This window comes from Nicotiana tomentosiformis, chromosome 8 (genome assembly GCF_000390325.3).
Source record: "Nicotiana tomentosiformis chromosome 8, ASM39032v3, whole genome shotgun sequence".
Lineage (NCBI taxonomy): Eukaryota > Viridiplantae > Streptophyta > Magnoliopsida > Solanales > Solanaceae > Nicotiana > Nicotiana tomentosiformis.
The window spans coordinates 4,303,252-4,317,305 of record NC_090819.1 but is presented as its reverse complement, the minus strand read 5'-3'; the positions used below and the strand labels follow the sequence as shown (position 1 = coordinate 4,317,305).

The window sequence follows — 14,054 nt, the reverse complement described above, 5'->3', positions numbered from 1 at the left end:
GAGGTTAAGCAAAACACTTACCTCGACTTGCTCCAATTTAATCAAGTAGTATGCCTTTTTCTCGATTATTTTTCAACTCCGATCGACTTGAATCTAGTTATAATTAATTCGATACAGTCAACAAACAAAAAAAAAATTTAGAATCAATTCCATAAGAAAATACTATATTTTTCAATAAAAACCGAAATTAACTCAAAATTTTGTCCGCGGGACCCACGTCTCGGAATCCGGCAAAGGTTACGAAATACGAACACGCATTCACTCACGAGTTCAACCATACTAAAATCATCAAAATCCGATACCATTTCGTCCCTCAAATCGTGATTTTTCATTTTTAAAATTTTCTTTAAAAATCACCATTTTCTTCAACTCAAAACACAAATTAAATGATAAAATGAAGATAAAATCATGGAATATATTAAATACTAGGTGAAGAACACTTACCCAATCGAATTGCTTGAAAAATCCACAAAGGATCGCTCAAAACCGAGCTCTACAAGTCAAAATATGGTGAAAATGGCCTAACCCTCGATTTGGAAAACTTATATTCTGCCGAGATGACTATGCATCGAGATCGCGGAGATTGAGTCGTGATCGAGATCGCGGAGAAGAAAATTGAGGCTGCCAAGAAAGACCCTTCGCGATTGCGAGTGGAGGGACGCGAACGCGATGAACAGTGGGCAGGAGCTTACGCGAACGCGGGGCAAATGATGCGAACGCGAAGAAGAAATAGCCAACAACGCGGACGTGAGGGAACTGATGTGAACGCGAAGTAGAAGAAAGCAGACCTTCACGATCGCATGAGGTACTATGCGAACGCGATGAAGAAAAATGGGGCAGATCAACAGAACACTACGCGATCGTGAAAGAGAGCACTAGACACCAGAAACCAGCAATCTAAAATTAGAAGAAATTGGCACGAGTCCCATCCGAAACACACCCGAGGCCCTCGGGACCCCATCTAAACATACAAACAAGTTCCATAACCTAACATGGACTTGCTCTAGGTCTCAAATCACATCGAACAACGCCGAAAATAAGAATCGCACTATGAATCGAACTTAAGAACTTTCAAATTTTCCAACTTCGAAAACTCGTGCCGGAACCTATCAAACCAACCCGGAATGATGTCAAATTTTGCAGGCAAGTCCCAAATAACATAACGAAGCTGTTCCAACTCTCGGAATAGCATTCCGACCCCGATATCAAAAAAGTCCACTTCCGGTCCAAATCTCCAAAAATATTAACTTTTGCCATTTCAAGCCTAAATCAGCTACAAACCTCCAATTCACAGTCCGGGCACGCTTCTAAGTTCAAAATCACCCAACGGAGCTAACAGAACTGACAGAATTCCATTCCGGAGTCGTCTTCACATAATTCCGACTACGGTCAAAATCCTAAGACTTAAGCTTTCATTTTAGGGACTAAGTGTCCCAAATCACTCTGAATCATTCGGTAACTGAATTCAACCACGCACGCAAGTTAATACACATAATACGAAGCTGCTCAGGGCCTTATGCCCCCAAACGGGACTTAAATTCTTGAAATGACAAGTCGAGTCGTTACAATACTAGATAAGAATCTTAGTAAAAAGGTTATTTTTGTATGCTTGCAATAGGACCAGATTCTCTCTATAAAGTCAATGTATTTTTTACAAATGAATATCTCATGCCCCTATCTTTGTGTCTCTTTCTATTTTTAGGGAATATATTTCTACAAACTCTAATAGTACAAGTGTAGAGAATATCCACTAAAATATTAACTTTAGTGTCCTATCTTGAAACTAGCTGTTATAACTCTGTCAAGGATGTTCGACAACGACCTTGATCTTTGATGACTCCTCGACCTTAATCCTTACTAACTCTTTGACCGCAACCTTCATTGTTTCTAGAGCCACTTTGACCCTGGGCAGTTGTCTATTAGAGTCGCATTGATGACACTTGGTGGCCTGTGAATGCCTCATTAATGCTAACATGACTTAATCATATTAGAGATAATTTTTAACTTATGCAGTTAGTCACTCCGCTTATTGAGGTCGTCCTAGCAGGTGAACTTAATGAGCGGAAAATTATCGTTTTGGTTGAACTTATCGAGTTAGCTACAAGAGTCGTAATCGTTATTCCGATGGGGACACATGGCTCTCTGTGGGCCGCAAAATTCAAATATCTCTTGTTTCCCGGGCGATTTGTTGGAGTTATCATGTCCAAGGAACATAAAGACGCCATGGCATCAAACGTCATTATGACACATATTTCTTATATATTGCCTCGATTCACGCGTGACCCTTGATTGGATCTGCCGTTTCGATTCTGGTGCCAATGGTGACGAGCCGTTTTTGGGTTTGGTGCCATGATCTATATAAATTGAGGTTTTTGTACTTGGGTTTGAAGTTTGCTTCTCTCAACTTTCCAGAGCTTTATCCTTCTTGCCATTTTCTTCTTTAGACTTCCCTCTTCACTTTGCTGTCTTATTCCATTTCTATTCTTTCCCGCTCGTTATTCTTCTCTACTATTTTGCACCATGTCTGATTTGCCATCAAATGTTGGTAAAGGGAATTGTATTCCTCCTTTAGCAGTTGTGTTTCCCCCTCATGGGGAGGGTGTTTCCGCCATTGTTGATGACGAAGCATTCCCGTCAGTGGAGGAGATAATCCCCTACAATCCTGACTCCAGGTTCGACCTCACCAAATTACCTGACGCCGTGCCTGGAGTCTTTCAATCGATGATGATTCTTAAGGAGTTGGTGGAACTTAAGGCCAAATTCGGCCTTCCAAACCATGTCAAACTGATCCCGACTGGTGGGAATGTGGTACAGGTTCATCGCCCCGAATACTATACTTTATACGCTTATCCTTTCCTCATCGGTTATTCGTTCCCCCTCCTTCTATTGGTGGAGGAATTGTGTCGTCACTACGGCGTCTGTCCTGCTCAGTTTGCGCCGTATGTCTACAAAATTATAAGAATGCTGACCAAATTTGCCGAGCTGCCTGAGGTTGAGCTGACGTTGCAGTATTTGGTTCATCTCTTCGTTCATAGCTTTTACAGGGAACGATGTTGAATCTTCGCCATCCTGGAAGTAAGTGTTTGGTGGTGAAGACGGACGATAAGACCAGTCGTTATTCTGGCTCAATATTTTCTTCGTTAAGACCGAGGACGTGGTGGCTAATGTTGATGGCTTTCCAGAGGCTTGGAATTACACACGTAAGTGCTATTTTCTTTTCTCTTTTTCTTTTCTTCTTGTTTTTGTGCGCATTCTTTTACTTACTTGGAGTTAATTGAAGGATTTTTTCTTTCTTTGTAGTCAACACTTAGCCTCCCCTTCTAGTCACGCGCATCTCTGACTGGGTCAAGCAAATCCTCCCCCACATCATAGGGATCCGTGACTAGCCAAGCTTCATCAAGAAGTTCAAACCGGCTCTTACTTTGACATGTAACTTTTCTTATTGGCCGTGGTCGTTTCATTTTTCATTGTACGCCGACTCGTTTTGCTGACTTCGACGTATACTTATTTCTCAGGCAGGGGGTCTTCTAGAAGGAGCCGGGAACCGGTGCCATCCTTTTGGAGGAAGGCTAATGCCCCTTTGGTTTCTACCCCTATTTGTGATTACTTCCGCTTTTGTGCCGACTCCTTCTTCGGCCGCTGCAGTCCAAGAACACGTTCCGTCCTCTATTTATACTCATCAACGCCTTTCACTGATTGATGAGGACGATGATATCTCTTGTGATGACGGTAGTCTAATGCCTCGTAAGAGGAGAGTTTTGGGTGGGAGGAGAAAAGCCAATAGCCATCGACTTGGAAGAATATGACTTTGTTCTTTGATAGATGGCCACAGTTCATGTTAGAGAGAGCCTCTAGGAAGGTTCAGAGGTCCCGCACTTAGAGGAGATGAAAATGAGTGCATCAATGCGTCCCGTGGGGGAGATGGTCAAGGACGCGATGCAGAATGACGGCCTCGCACTTTCGAGGCAATAGGAGGCCTCGTCTTCTAGGGTCGCAATAGATGTCCCCTCTGCGGCTAATGACAGAGAGAAGGCCGTTACTGAGGAGGACATTGGATCCGACTCTGATATGGACATGGACGAGTTGAGGATGATCGATGAGGGGCTCACTCAACTCGAAGTGAGGTTGGAAGGAGGCTTCAGGATTATTGCGATTTCAATGGATCGTAATCTTCTTGTAGATACTGAGGAAATAGTCCCTGCCCTCGGTCCTCTTTGTTCTAAGATCGAGGGTATGGCCCTCGAGATGATAAATGATAGTACTCTATCGAATAACATTGCTAGTTTTGCTCTCCGGGTAAGTCCGACTATTGTATGTTCCTTTCCTTATGCTTTGATTTCTTTCGTAAGCTCTAATTCTTTTTCTTTATTTTGTAGACGATTATTCTAGAGATTGAGAGTGCTCACCGGGAGAAGAGGCATAACACATTTACGTGAAGCTGAAGGGCAAACAGCATGTCTCTTAGAAGACATATCCAGGATCCAAATCAGAAAAATCTGGGTATATGAATGGAGGGGGGGTCTGTTCTCTATAGAGAAATTTAGCCACTTAAGAGAGATAATCATACGACTCACCATACGACAGCCGAAAAGTAATGAGCTAAACATGAAACATATTCAACGTGGTATTGCTCAAGATCCGAGATAACTCAGAGACTGGACTCAATCATATCCAAGCAAATAAAATCAAAACAAAAATGACGCAAACTTTGGTGAGGAAACATAACAGGAAGAGGGATGAACATTCATATAAAGAATCAAGTCATTTTACAGTAATAACCCATTATAATATGTTAGTTCAGAATGAACAACAGAAACATGTCGATAAGAGAAATCCAAATCTACGGCATGACTGTTGAAAATAACCCCATTCATTTAAAGTTCAAAAACATTCAAGACATCATTATATACGCCAAGATATAGAAATAAGAGAAAATAAGCAAATAACGCCAACATTCATGACACAGAATCTGCAGAAAAGAAGGATAGAATTCGAAATGTGACCTCTTAAATGATAAGTAGAACTACAATGAAGAAAATGACGTCCGAACAAGGACTTCAGCAAAAACCTTCTTGAGCAGCAGCGAACTCAACAACTTCCCAATCGAACTCCAGTTTTCAACTCAAAATCCAGATTGGAAAAGAAGGGACGGAATTTTTTTTCGAATTTTTAGACAGTAATTGAAATAAAATGGAAAAGAAGAAGACTGAACATGTTTTTTTTTGTATTTTTTTTTGTTCTGAAACTAAACAAAATAATCAAAAAGAAGATCCACCACTAAGAAGGAAAAGAACGTTTTTAAAACCCTAGCTTTTCTTTCCGATTTTTCTCTCTGAAAAATTTTTGTTCCCAAAAAAAGAGACCCCTGAGAAATCCCTTAACCTCCCTATATATACCCAAACCAGAAATTTTCATACCTATTTTCTTCAAGTTGTGCCCTAAAATTCCTCTTTCCGTCCGAAAAATCTGCGAGAATCCGATTCTCTTTCTTGTGAACCAAATCGGACAAATGGAGGTCTAGGATCTTGAATCTCTCAGATCCTACGACCACCATTCATCCGAGATTGTTCTCAATACAAAAAGTGCGTGAAGCCTAAGGGAGAGAAGAATCTTTTCTGTCAGAGGTCGTTACGGGATAGGTGACGTGGAGGAGGGAGGGTGAAGGAACCACGTGCGTGAGTTGGAGGGAGGGTGAACTCACTTGAGTTCAAGCGAGTTCGGTCGACGGAGAAAGAGAAAAAGAGGTGGGCGCCGCTTAGCTCTGCATTTAGGTTTAGTGTTCTGGGGGGGAGGAGTTATAATGGCCCTTTTATATGGGGGTGAGAGTGGACTGCACCCGTTGGATGGAGAGGGATTCAATGGTCGAGATCGATCCATCCAAAACGGCGTCGTTCGCACTTAGTTGTGAGACTGGACCGGGTGAGGGGTTGGGCCTGGCGGAATTCAGGTGGTTGTTTGGGCCAAATTATTTTGGCCCGGATTTAAACCCAAACCGAATTTCCTTCTCTTTTCTTTTTCTTGATTTTGAATTCTAATTGAATAATTAAAACCTAAATTAAGTCTTAAATTAATCTAATTTGTAGAAATAAACCTAGTTAGCTATTTTAACATAATTAATTAATTTAGACTAATGAAGGAAAAATTACTTAATTTGCAATTAAAAGCTAAAAATTCAAAAATGACCCATATTTTGTGATTTTCTGTTTAATAATACAATTAACTTATGTAATTAAATCCTAAGTGCAATTAAGACCTAAAATGTTATGCATGAAATACTTTAGACATTTTGGTATTTTCTCATGATTTAAAAATATTAAATATGCAAATAAATGCAAGCAACAATTAACCAAAAATCCCTACAAATTCTGTAAAACCTAAAACAATTAAGAAACTCTCTATTTGTGAATTTTTGTAGGAATATTTTAGTCGGGCAAAAATCATGTGCTCACAGTATGTACCGAGACCTTACCCCTACCTTGGAAAAGTAGAAAGACTATTTTCAATAAACTTTCAGCTCAAGGAAAGATGAAAAAAGAAACCGTAAAAACAAGTAGTAACACCAGCAATCCAACAAAAAAACCGAAGCGAAAGAAACAACAAATAGTTATAGAAATATACGAATAACAAAATACAAGACTAACACTGCAACTACTGGTACGAATAAGGAAAACACTCGACTACCTAGACTTCTATCCTAGTTCTCGACCTCCACGCCTTCCTATCAATTTGGATGTGAAGAAGGAAAATTAAACAATGCATGTTTTCTTGTAATATTAAGAATTTTTTCCCCTTCATTTTCATCAAGCAAAGTAAAATACTACTAAGTACTTTTCTTTTGCATGGAATTTTTGTTTTAGGGTCACCGGTGATGGCTAAAGAAATTACTTGTTGCCAACTGGAAATGAACATTTTATTTAATATTGATAGGTTTCAGCAGTTAATACCGTGTCAGAAGAACCTTCTAATTTGTAGATTCATATGTTAGTTTTTAGTTTTTTTTGGCCAAAATTCCTATCTTAAATAAGAGAATGATTGTTTGTGAGAAACTAGATGAGTTTTTAAAGTCCTATTTTGAGGTAACTAACGTGATTTCATAATGAGTTTAACTTATATGAATATACAGTGTTTAATAAAATTTTATATTGACATAGTATATTTGCGCATTGTAGCAATAACTTGTTTTATTTTCAAGACTATAAATCTACCTTGTATGGAGAGGGTTTTTTTCTTTTGTTTTTGTTTGGTATCTCATGACTCGATGTTCCGGTGAGCTCGACTAATCCGGATTTAAATTGTAAAGTCCCAATTTTTGGGCAAAACACTTTTGTAAGTTTATTTTTCGAGCTCGAATTCAAGACCTATAATTAAAGAGAAAAAATACTTTACTTAAGAATAGAAGGCACTTTATTTTCCACCCATCACAACCGTGGATAATTATGGAGAGATACTGGTAGAAAAGTGAAACCAATACTCGTATTAATAATGTTAAGTTTTATGTGGATATTATTTTCTCCATTATATTAATGTAGAGAACCAATCAAACATCACCTAAGTAGAAGCAGTAACTTTCTACGTGGACATGCTGGTGTGGCATTTGTCTTTCAACCCAACTTTTACAAATTTAAAAAATGTAAAGTATTTTGCTTTATTTTAAAAAATCTTAAATATAAAAAGGAAAGGGGTTAAAAATGCCCTAAACTATTAGATAAAGTTTAAAAATACCCTTCATCCACCTTTATGGTTCACGTTTGCCCTTTGACCATTAGGTCAATACTGAATTAAAAATAATTATTATTTAAATTTCTCGTGACAACTTCTTATTGGCCAAAATTAAAACATTTAACCCATAAGGAAGACCCATCCATATCTAACAGTTTTTCATACTAACCCACTTTAAATACTAACCCGACTCGAACAAAAAGTTCAACTAAAAAAAAGAGGCCCTACTTCTATCAAACTCCGTAGAACAAAAGCTCCATGGAAGTTGCACCAAATATATAGATGCAAATTTACTACGTGATTTTCTTTTTCTTGTTATGTCATCCAGTTCAATTTGCATGATAGACACAAATTGTATTATATTCAAGATGAGTTTAATTTAATCATTTTCACATAATGGAAAGATCTCAAAGTGATTGTTTGGAAGATATCATAAACCGTTGGACTACCCCTAGTTTTTCGTCTCACATTATTGTCAAGAAAATCGTTGGCTCATTCATGCTAGGCTTTTCTTATTTGTTTAATTTGTTCATGAACTTTTATTCGATGATAGTGCTATACATAAGATTAATCAAGAAAATAAACATATGTAAATCCATAGGTTAGATGGAAGTGGAGTATCATTTTTTTATTTGAACTTTTTATTCGGGTTAGATTAGTGTTTGGGGTGGGTGTTTCCGAAAATACGGGTAGATATGGCGTGTGTCTTTCTAATAGGTTAGATATTTTAATTTCGGCGAATAAGAAGTTGCCACATGGAATTTAAATAATTATTTAAATTCAGCATTGACCTAACGGTCAAAGGGTATAAGTGAACAAAAAAAGTGGACGGAGGGTATTTTTAGTCCAATAGGTGGATGAGATATTTTTAGACCTTTTTCAATAGTTTAGTAGCATTTTTGACCCTTCCCGAATATAAAAAGTACACGAGAGGTACGTGTATCACTTATATATGTCTTGAACTTCTTTTACCTTTAAACTATTTTAAAGATCTTAAAAAAATTATTGGTATTTTCATTTTTTATATATAAGGATAAGACTTATTTATTTGTTTACCGAGTGGAAAAAGCAAAAAGAAAAAACAGAGAATATAACGAAATTGATCTTCTTATTGATTTGTGCACAAAGTACACCAAGGTATTACAAGAAAACAACTTGCAATAACTAATAGGAAATGAATAAAACGAGGACATCCTCAATACAACAATAAATTACGAAAAAACAAACTCTATATATGAAGAATCAAAGTTATTGTAGCCTTGTCCCCGTGAATGCACTAGAGAACAATGTGCAATAAGAATCAATCCTTCAACTGAAAAATTGAATATCTTATTCCATAAATTAATTGCTTTGTGCCATTGATGTTTGAATCTTTTGCTCAAGAAGCCAGCATTTATTTTGTCCTTCAAATTAAAATCTGAAAACAAACAATGAAATATAAGATTAGAACTTAATTCAAAGAAAAGAAAAATCAAAAGTTGATTTCATATGGAAAAGAAATATTCAATTTAAACGGCTACTCACTTGATTGATTATGGAGAATGGCTGAGCTCCTAGAAATATTTAGTAGTGGATTGGAGGTGGCGGAGAAGCATAAATGTATACTGGCGGAGGTGGTGATTTTACGGGTGGAGGAGGTGAGCTGTAGTAATAGGGAGGAGGAGGAGACTTTACTGGTGGAGGTGGAGAGTGGTAATAGTATGGAGGTGGAGGAGAAGACGACGGTGGAGGAAGGGACTTGTAGTAATAGGGTGGTGGCGGTGATGGAGATGGCGGTGGTGGAGACTTGTAATAATAGGGTGGTGGCGGTGATGGAGATGGCGGTGGTGGAGACTTGTAATAATAGGGTGGTGGCGGTGATGGCGATGGAGGTGGTGGTGATTTATAGTAATAGGGTGGTGGCGGTGATGGCGATGGAGGTGGTGGTGATTTATAGTAATAGGGTGGTGGAGGAGATGGTGATGGTGGTGGAGGAGACTTATAGTAATAAGGTGGGGGTGGTGATGGGGAAGGTGGTGGTAGTGACTTATAGTAGTACGGTGGTGGGGGTGATGGTGATGGGGGTGGTGGTGACTTGTAGTAATATGGAGGAGGAGGAGGAGAATGTGATGGCGGTGGAGGAGATTTGTAATAGTAAGGAGGTGGAGGTGATGGCGATGGGGGTGGTGGTGATTTATAATAGTATACATGTGCAGGTTTTGGTGATGGTGGAGGTGGAGACTTGTAATAATAAGGTGGGGGTGGTGATGGGGATGGCGGTGGTGGTGACTTATAGTAGTATGGTGGTGGAGGTGATGGTGATGGGAGTGGTGGCGACTTGTAGTAATATGGAGGAGGAGGAGAAGGTGATGGTGGTGGAGGGGATTTATAATAGTAAGAAGGTGGAGGCGATGAAGATGGAGGCGGTGGTGATTTATAATAGTATACATGGGCATGTTTTGGTGATGGTGGAGGTGGAGACTTGTAGTAATAAGGAGATGGTGGAGACTTAGTTGGTGGCGGCGAAGATTTGTAAACGTATGTCGGGGTTGGTGGCGGCGAAGATTTGTAAACGTATGTCGGGGTTGGGGGAGGTGGTGACTTGTAAATATAAGTCGGCGATGGAGGTGGAGGAGATTTGTAGTAGTATGGAGTAGGCGTAGGCATAGGTTTTGTGCATTTTGCATAAGGTGTCTTAGAGCCATAAGCAAATGGTTTTGCATAAAGTACAACTTCATAATGGTTCTTTGACTTCACTTTAAGGTTAGCACCCTTTACTCCCCAATGAAGATTTGTAGGAATGTCACAATTTGAATCCTTTGGAGCATTGTGTAGTTTAGCCTTGCAAGCCTTTGCTCCATATTTGGCATATTCAAATCCTTTAACAGTAATGCTAAATTTGCCGTTGATCTTTGTGATACCATAACTCACAATTTTCTTGTCACCAGCCTTACAAGTTACCTTAACAACGGCACCTAATTCATGTAAAAAAGAATAATATATTAATAAACACTAAAATAATTAAGCATCTAACATATATTTCACGACCTTAGAACCAAAATTTATTTTTCATAATATAAAACTAACTCTTCGATCACATGATAAAAATTAATTTTTTCTAACTTTACTTAACTATTCTTATTCCTTTTTATTAATAAAGCAACAAAAAGGAAAATATATAGTTAAATAATTTTTTGATGATAAGTTAAAAGTAAATAAAGAGAGTGGGCATGGTATAAAAACGGTACCTTTCAGGTGTTTCTTGCCATGAGACTTTTCTGGGTATTTTAAATCATAGCATCTAAAACAGTAGACCTTTCCGACAACCTTGACCACCAAATGATGATGTGGAGGATAGTAATGAGTAGGTGGTGGCGGTGAAGTGTAATAGTATGATGGGGGAGAAGACTTCTTTGGTGGTGGTGGGGAGGTGTAGTAGTATGGAGTTGGAGGTGACTTTACTGGTAGTGGTGGGGAAGAGTAGTGGTATGGTGGCGGTGGTGATTTCTTTGGTGGTGGTGAAGAAGAGTAGTAATATGGTGGAGGAGGTGATTTCTTAGGTGGTGGTGGTGAGGAATAGTAATATGGTGGAGGAGGAGACTTAACTGGTGGCGGTGGGGAACTATAGTGATATGGGGGAGGAGGTGATTTCTTGGGTGGTGGTGGTGAGGAATAGTAATATGGTGGAGGAGGAGACTTAACTGGTGGTGGTGGGGAAGTATAGTGATATGGTGGCGGGGGTGATTTCTTTGGTGGTGGCGGTGAGGAATAATAATATGGTGGAGGAGGAGACTTTACTGGTGGTGGTGGATAACTATAATAGTATGGGGGAGGAGGTGACTTAGCAGGTGGTGGTGGGGACTTATAATAGTATGATGGTGATGGTGATGGTGATGGAGGAGGCGGAGACTTGTAATAATAAGATGGCGGAGGTGAAGGAGAAGGAGGTGGTGGAGATTTATAGTAGTATGGTGGAGGAGGTGAAGGAGAAGGTGGTGGTGGAGACTTATAATAGTAAGGTGGAGGTGGAGATGGCAAGGGTGGTGGCGGAGATTTATAATAATATGGTGGTGGAGGTGATGGTGAAGGTGGAGGTGGCGACTTATAATAATATGGAGGTGGTGGCGAAGGTGATGGTGGAGGAGGAGATTTGTACACATACGGAGGCGGGGGAGATGGCGAAGGAGGAGGTGGTGATTTATACACATAAGGCGGTGGGGGTAAAGGTGATGGAGGTGGAGGAGACTTATACACATATGGAGGCGGGGGAGATGGCGAAGGAGGAGGTGGTGATTTATACACATAAGGCGGTGGGGGTAAAGGTGATGGAGGTGGAGGAGACTTATACACATATGGAGGCGGGGGAGATGGCGAAGGAGGAGGTGGTGATTTATACACATATGGTGGCGGGGGAGAAGGTGATGGAGGAGGTGGAGATTTGTACACATAAGGTGGTGGCGGAGAAGGAGACGGAGGTGGTGGTGACTTGTACTCGTATGCTGGAGGTGGTGGAGAAGAATATATATAAGGATCTGCTGACACTACATTAGCAACTGCCAATATGGCCAATGCCACTAAGATTTGTGGCAAATATCGACGACCCTTGGCGGGGCCGCCACCGTGAAACCGACTCATTTTGCCGGAAAATTGCTGCACTAGCCTCCCAAATATGGCTAGTGAAATCTCGAAAAACTTTGAAGGGGTGGAAGAAGAAAGGAAGTAGTGTTGAAAGGTGATGCCTTAGAGGGATTCAGTGGCCAATGTATTTATAGTAACGTTCCTAGGGAAGTAATTGCTTGTAAAGAGCTGTTTAAAGGACCAATTCAATTGGTCTGATTGATAATCAAAGACTAAAAATTATTAACAACTCTTAACAGCTGGATCTACCAATTATCATCTTATTAATTAAAGTTCATTTCTGGATCACTTTGAATATTTCCATAGTTTCTTTTTAGCAAGTAGTTGTTACCTGCTACACAGAAAATGGAGTAAAGCAAAGTGATTGTTATTTTTAAATATTTCCACTCTCTTACCATATGTATTAGTTTTCATGAACATTGAGATATCATACAATTATTGGTCGTTTTGTTTGTTTCCTCGTTATTTCTATTTACACCCCTAACTAGTAGAGTATTGTGGTTGACTTTCGATTTACGACAACAACAACAACAAACTCAGTGTAATCCCACAAGTGAGATCTATGGTCGATGTGTATAGAGACCTTACTCCTACCTTGGAAAGGTAGAGAGGTTGTTTCTGATAGACCATCGGCTCAAGAAAAGATGAAAAAAGAAACCGTAGCAATCCAGCATAAAAACCGAAGCGAAAGAAATAACAAATAGTTATAAAAATCTACGAATAAGAAAATACAAGACTAACACTGCTACTACTGGTACGGACAAGGAAAATACTCGACTACCTAGCCTTCTATCCTAATTCTCGACATTCACGCCTTACTATCAATTTGGATGCGAAGAAGGAAAATTAAACAATGCAAGTTTTCTTGTAGTAATATTAAGAACTTTTTTTCTCCCTTCATTTTCATCAAGCCAAGTAAAATACTACTAAGTACTTTTCTTTTGCAAACTACATGGAATTTTTGTTTTAGGGTCACTGGTGATGGTTAAAGAAATTACTTGTTGCCAACTGGAAATGAACATTTTATTTAATATTGATATGTTTCAGCAGTTCATACCGTGTCAGAAGCACCTTCTAATTAGTAGATTCATATGTTAGTTTTTTAATTTTTTTGGCCAAAATTCCTATCTTAAATAAGAGAATGATTGTTTGTGAGAAACTAGATGCTAAATAATGTGATCGAGATGCTAAATAATGAGGAAAATACCTCATTACCATGTGATTTTGTAATGAGTTTAACTTATATAAATATACAGTGTTTAAGGAATTTTTATATTATCATAGTATATTTACGCATTGTAGTAATAACTTGTCTAATTTTTAAGATTATAAATCTACCTTGTATGGAGAGGGATTTTTTCTTTTGTTTTTGTTTGGTATCTCATGACTCGATAATCTGGAGAGCTCGACTAATCCGGATTTATATTGGAAAGTCTCATTTTTTGGGTAAAACACTCTCTACATGTGAGTTTATTCTCCGAGCTCGAATTCAAGACCTATAATTAAAGAGAGAGGATACTTTACTTAATAATGTTATGGTTATGGAGAGTTACTGGTAGAAAAGTGAAACCAATACTCGTATTAATAATGTTAAGTTTTATGTGGAGATTATTTTCTCCATTATATTAATGCCTAGCACCAATCAAACATCACCTAAGTAGAAGCAGTAACTTTCTACGTGGACATGCTGATGTGGCATTTGTCTTTTCAACCCAACT

General features: G+C 38.9%; 1 protein-coding gene across 1 annotated transcript; it reads right to left on the bottom strand.

The window, feature by feature from the left end:
- Positions 1-8,810: 8,810 nt before the first annotated feature.
- Positions 8,811-12,375, bottom strand: LOC104105820 (extensin-2-like). The gene is made up of 3 exons (XM_070181972.1): positions 10,947-12,375; positions 9,244-10,673; positions 8,811-9,136 (listed from the first exon to the last, which is right to left on the bottom strand). The coding sequence occupies exons 1-2, from the start codon at positions 12,331-12,333 to the stop codon at positions 9,283-9,285; spliced, it is 2,778 nt and encodes a 925-aa protein (XP_070038073.1). The 5' UTR covers positions 12,334-12,375; the 3' UTR covers positions 8,811-9,136; positions 9,244-9,282.
- Positions 12,376-14,054: the final 1,679 nt, after the last annotated feature.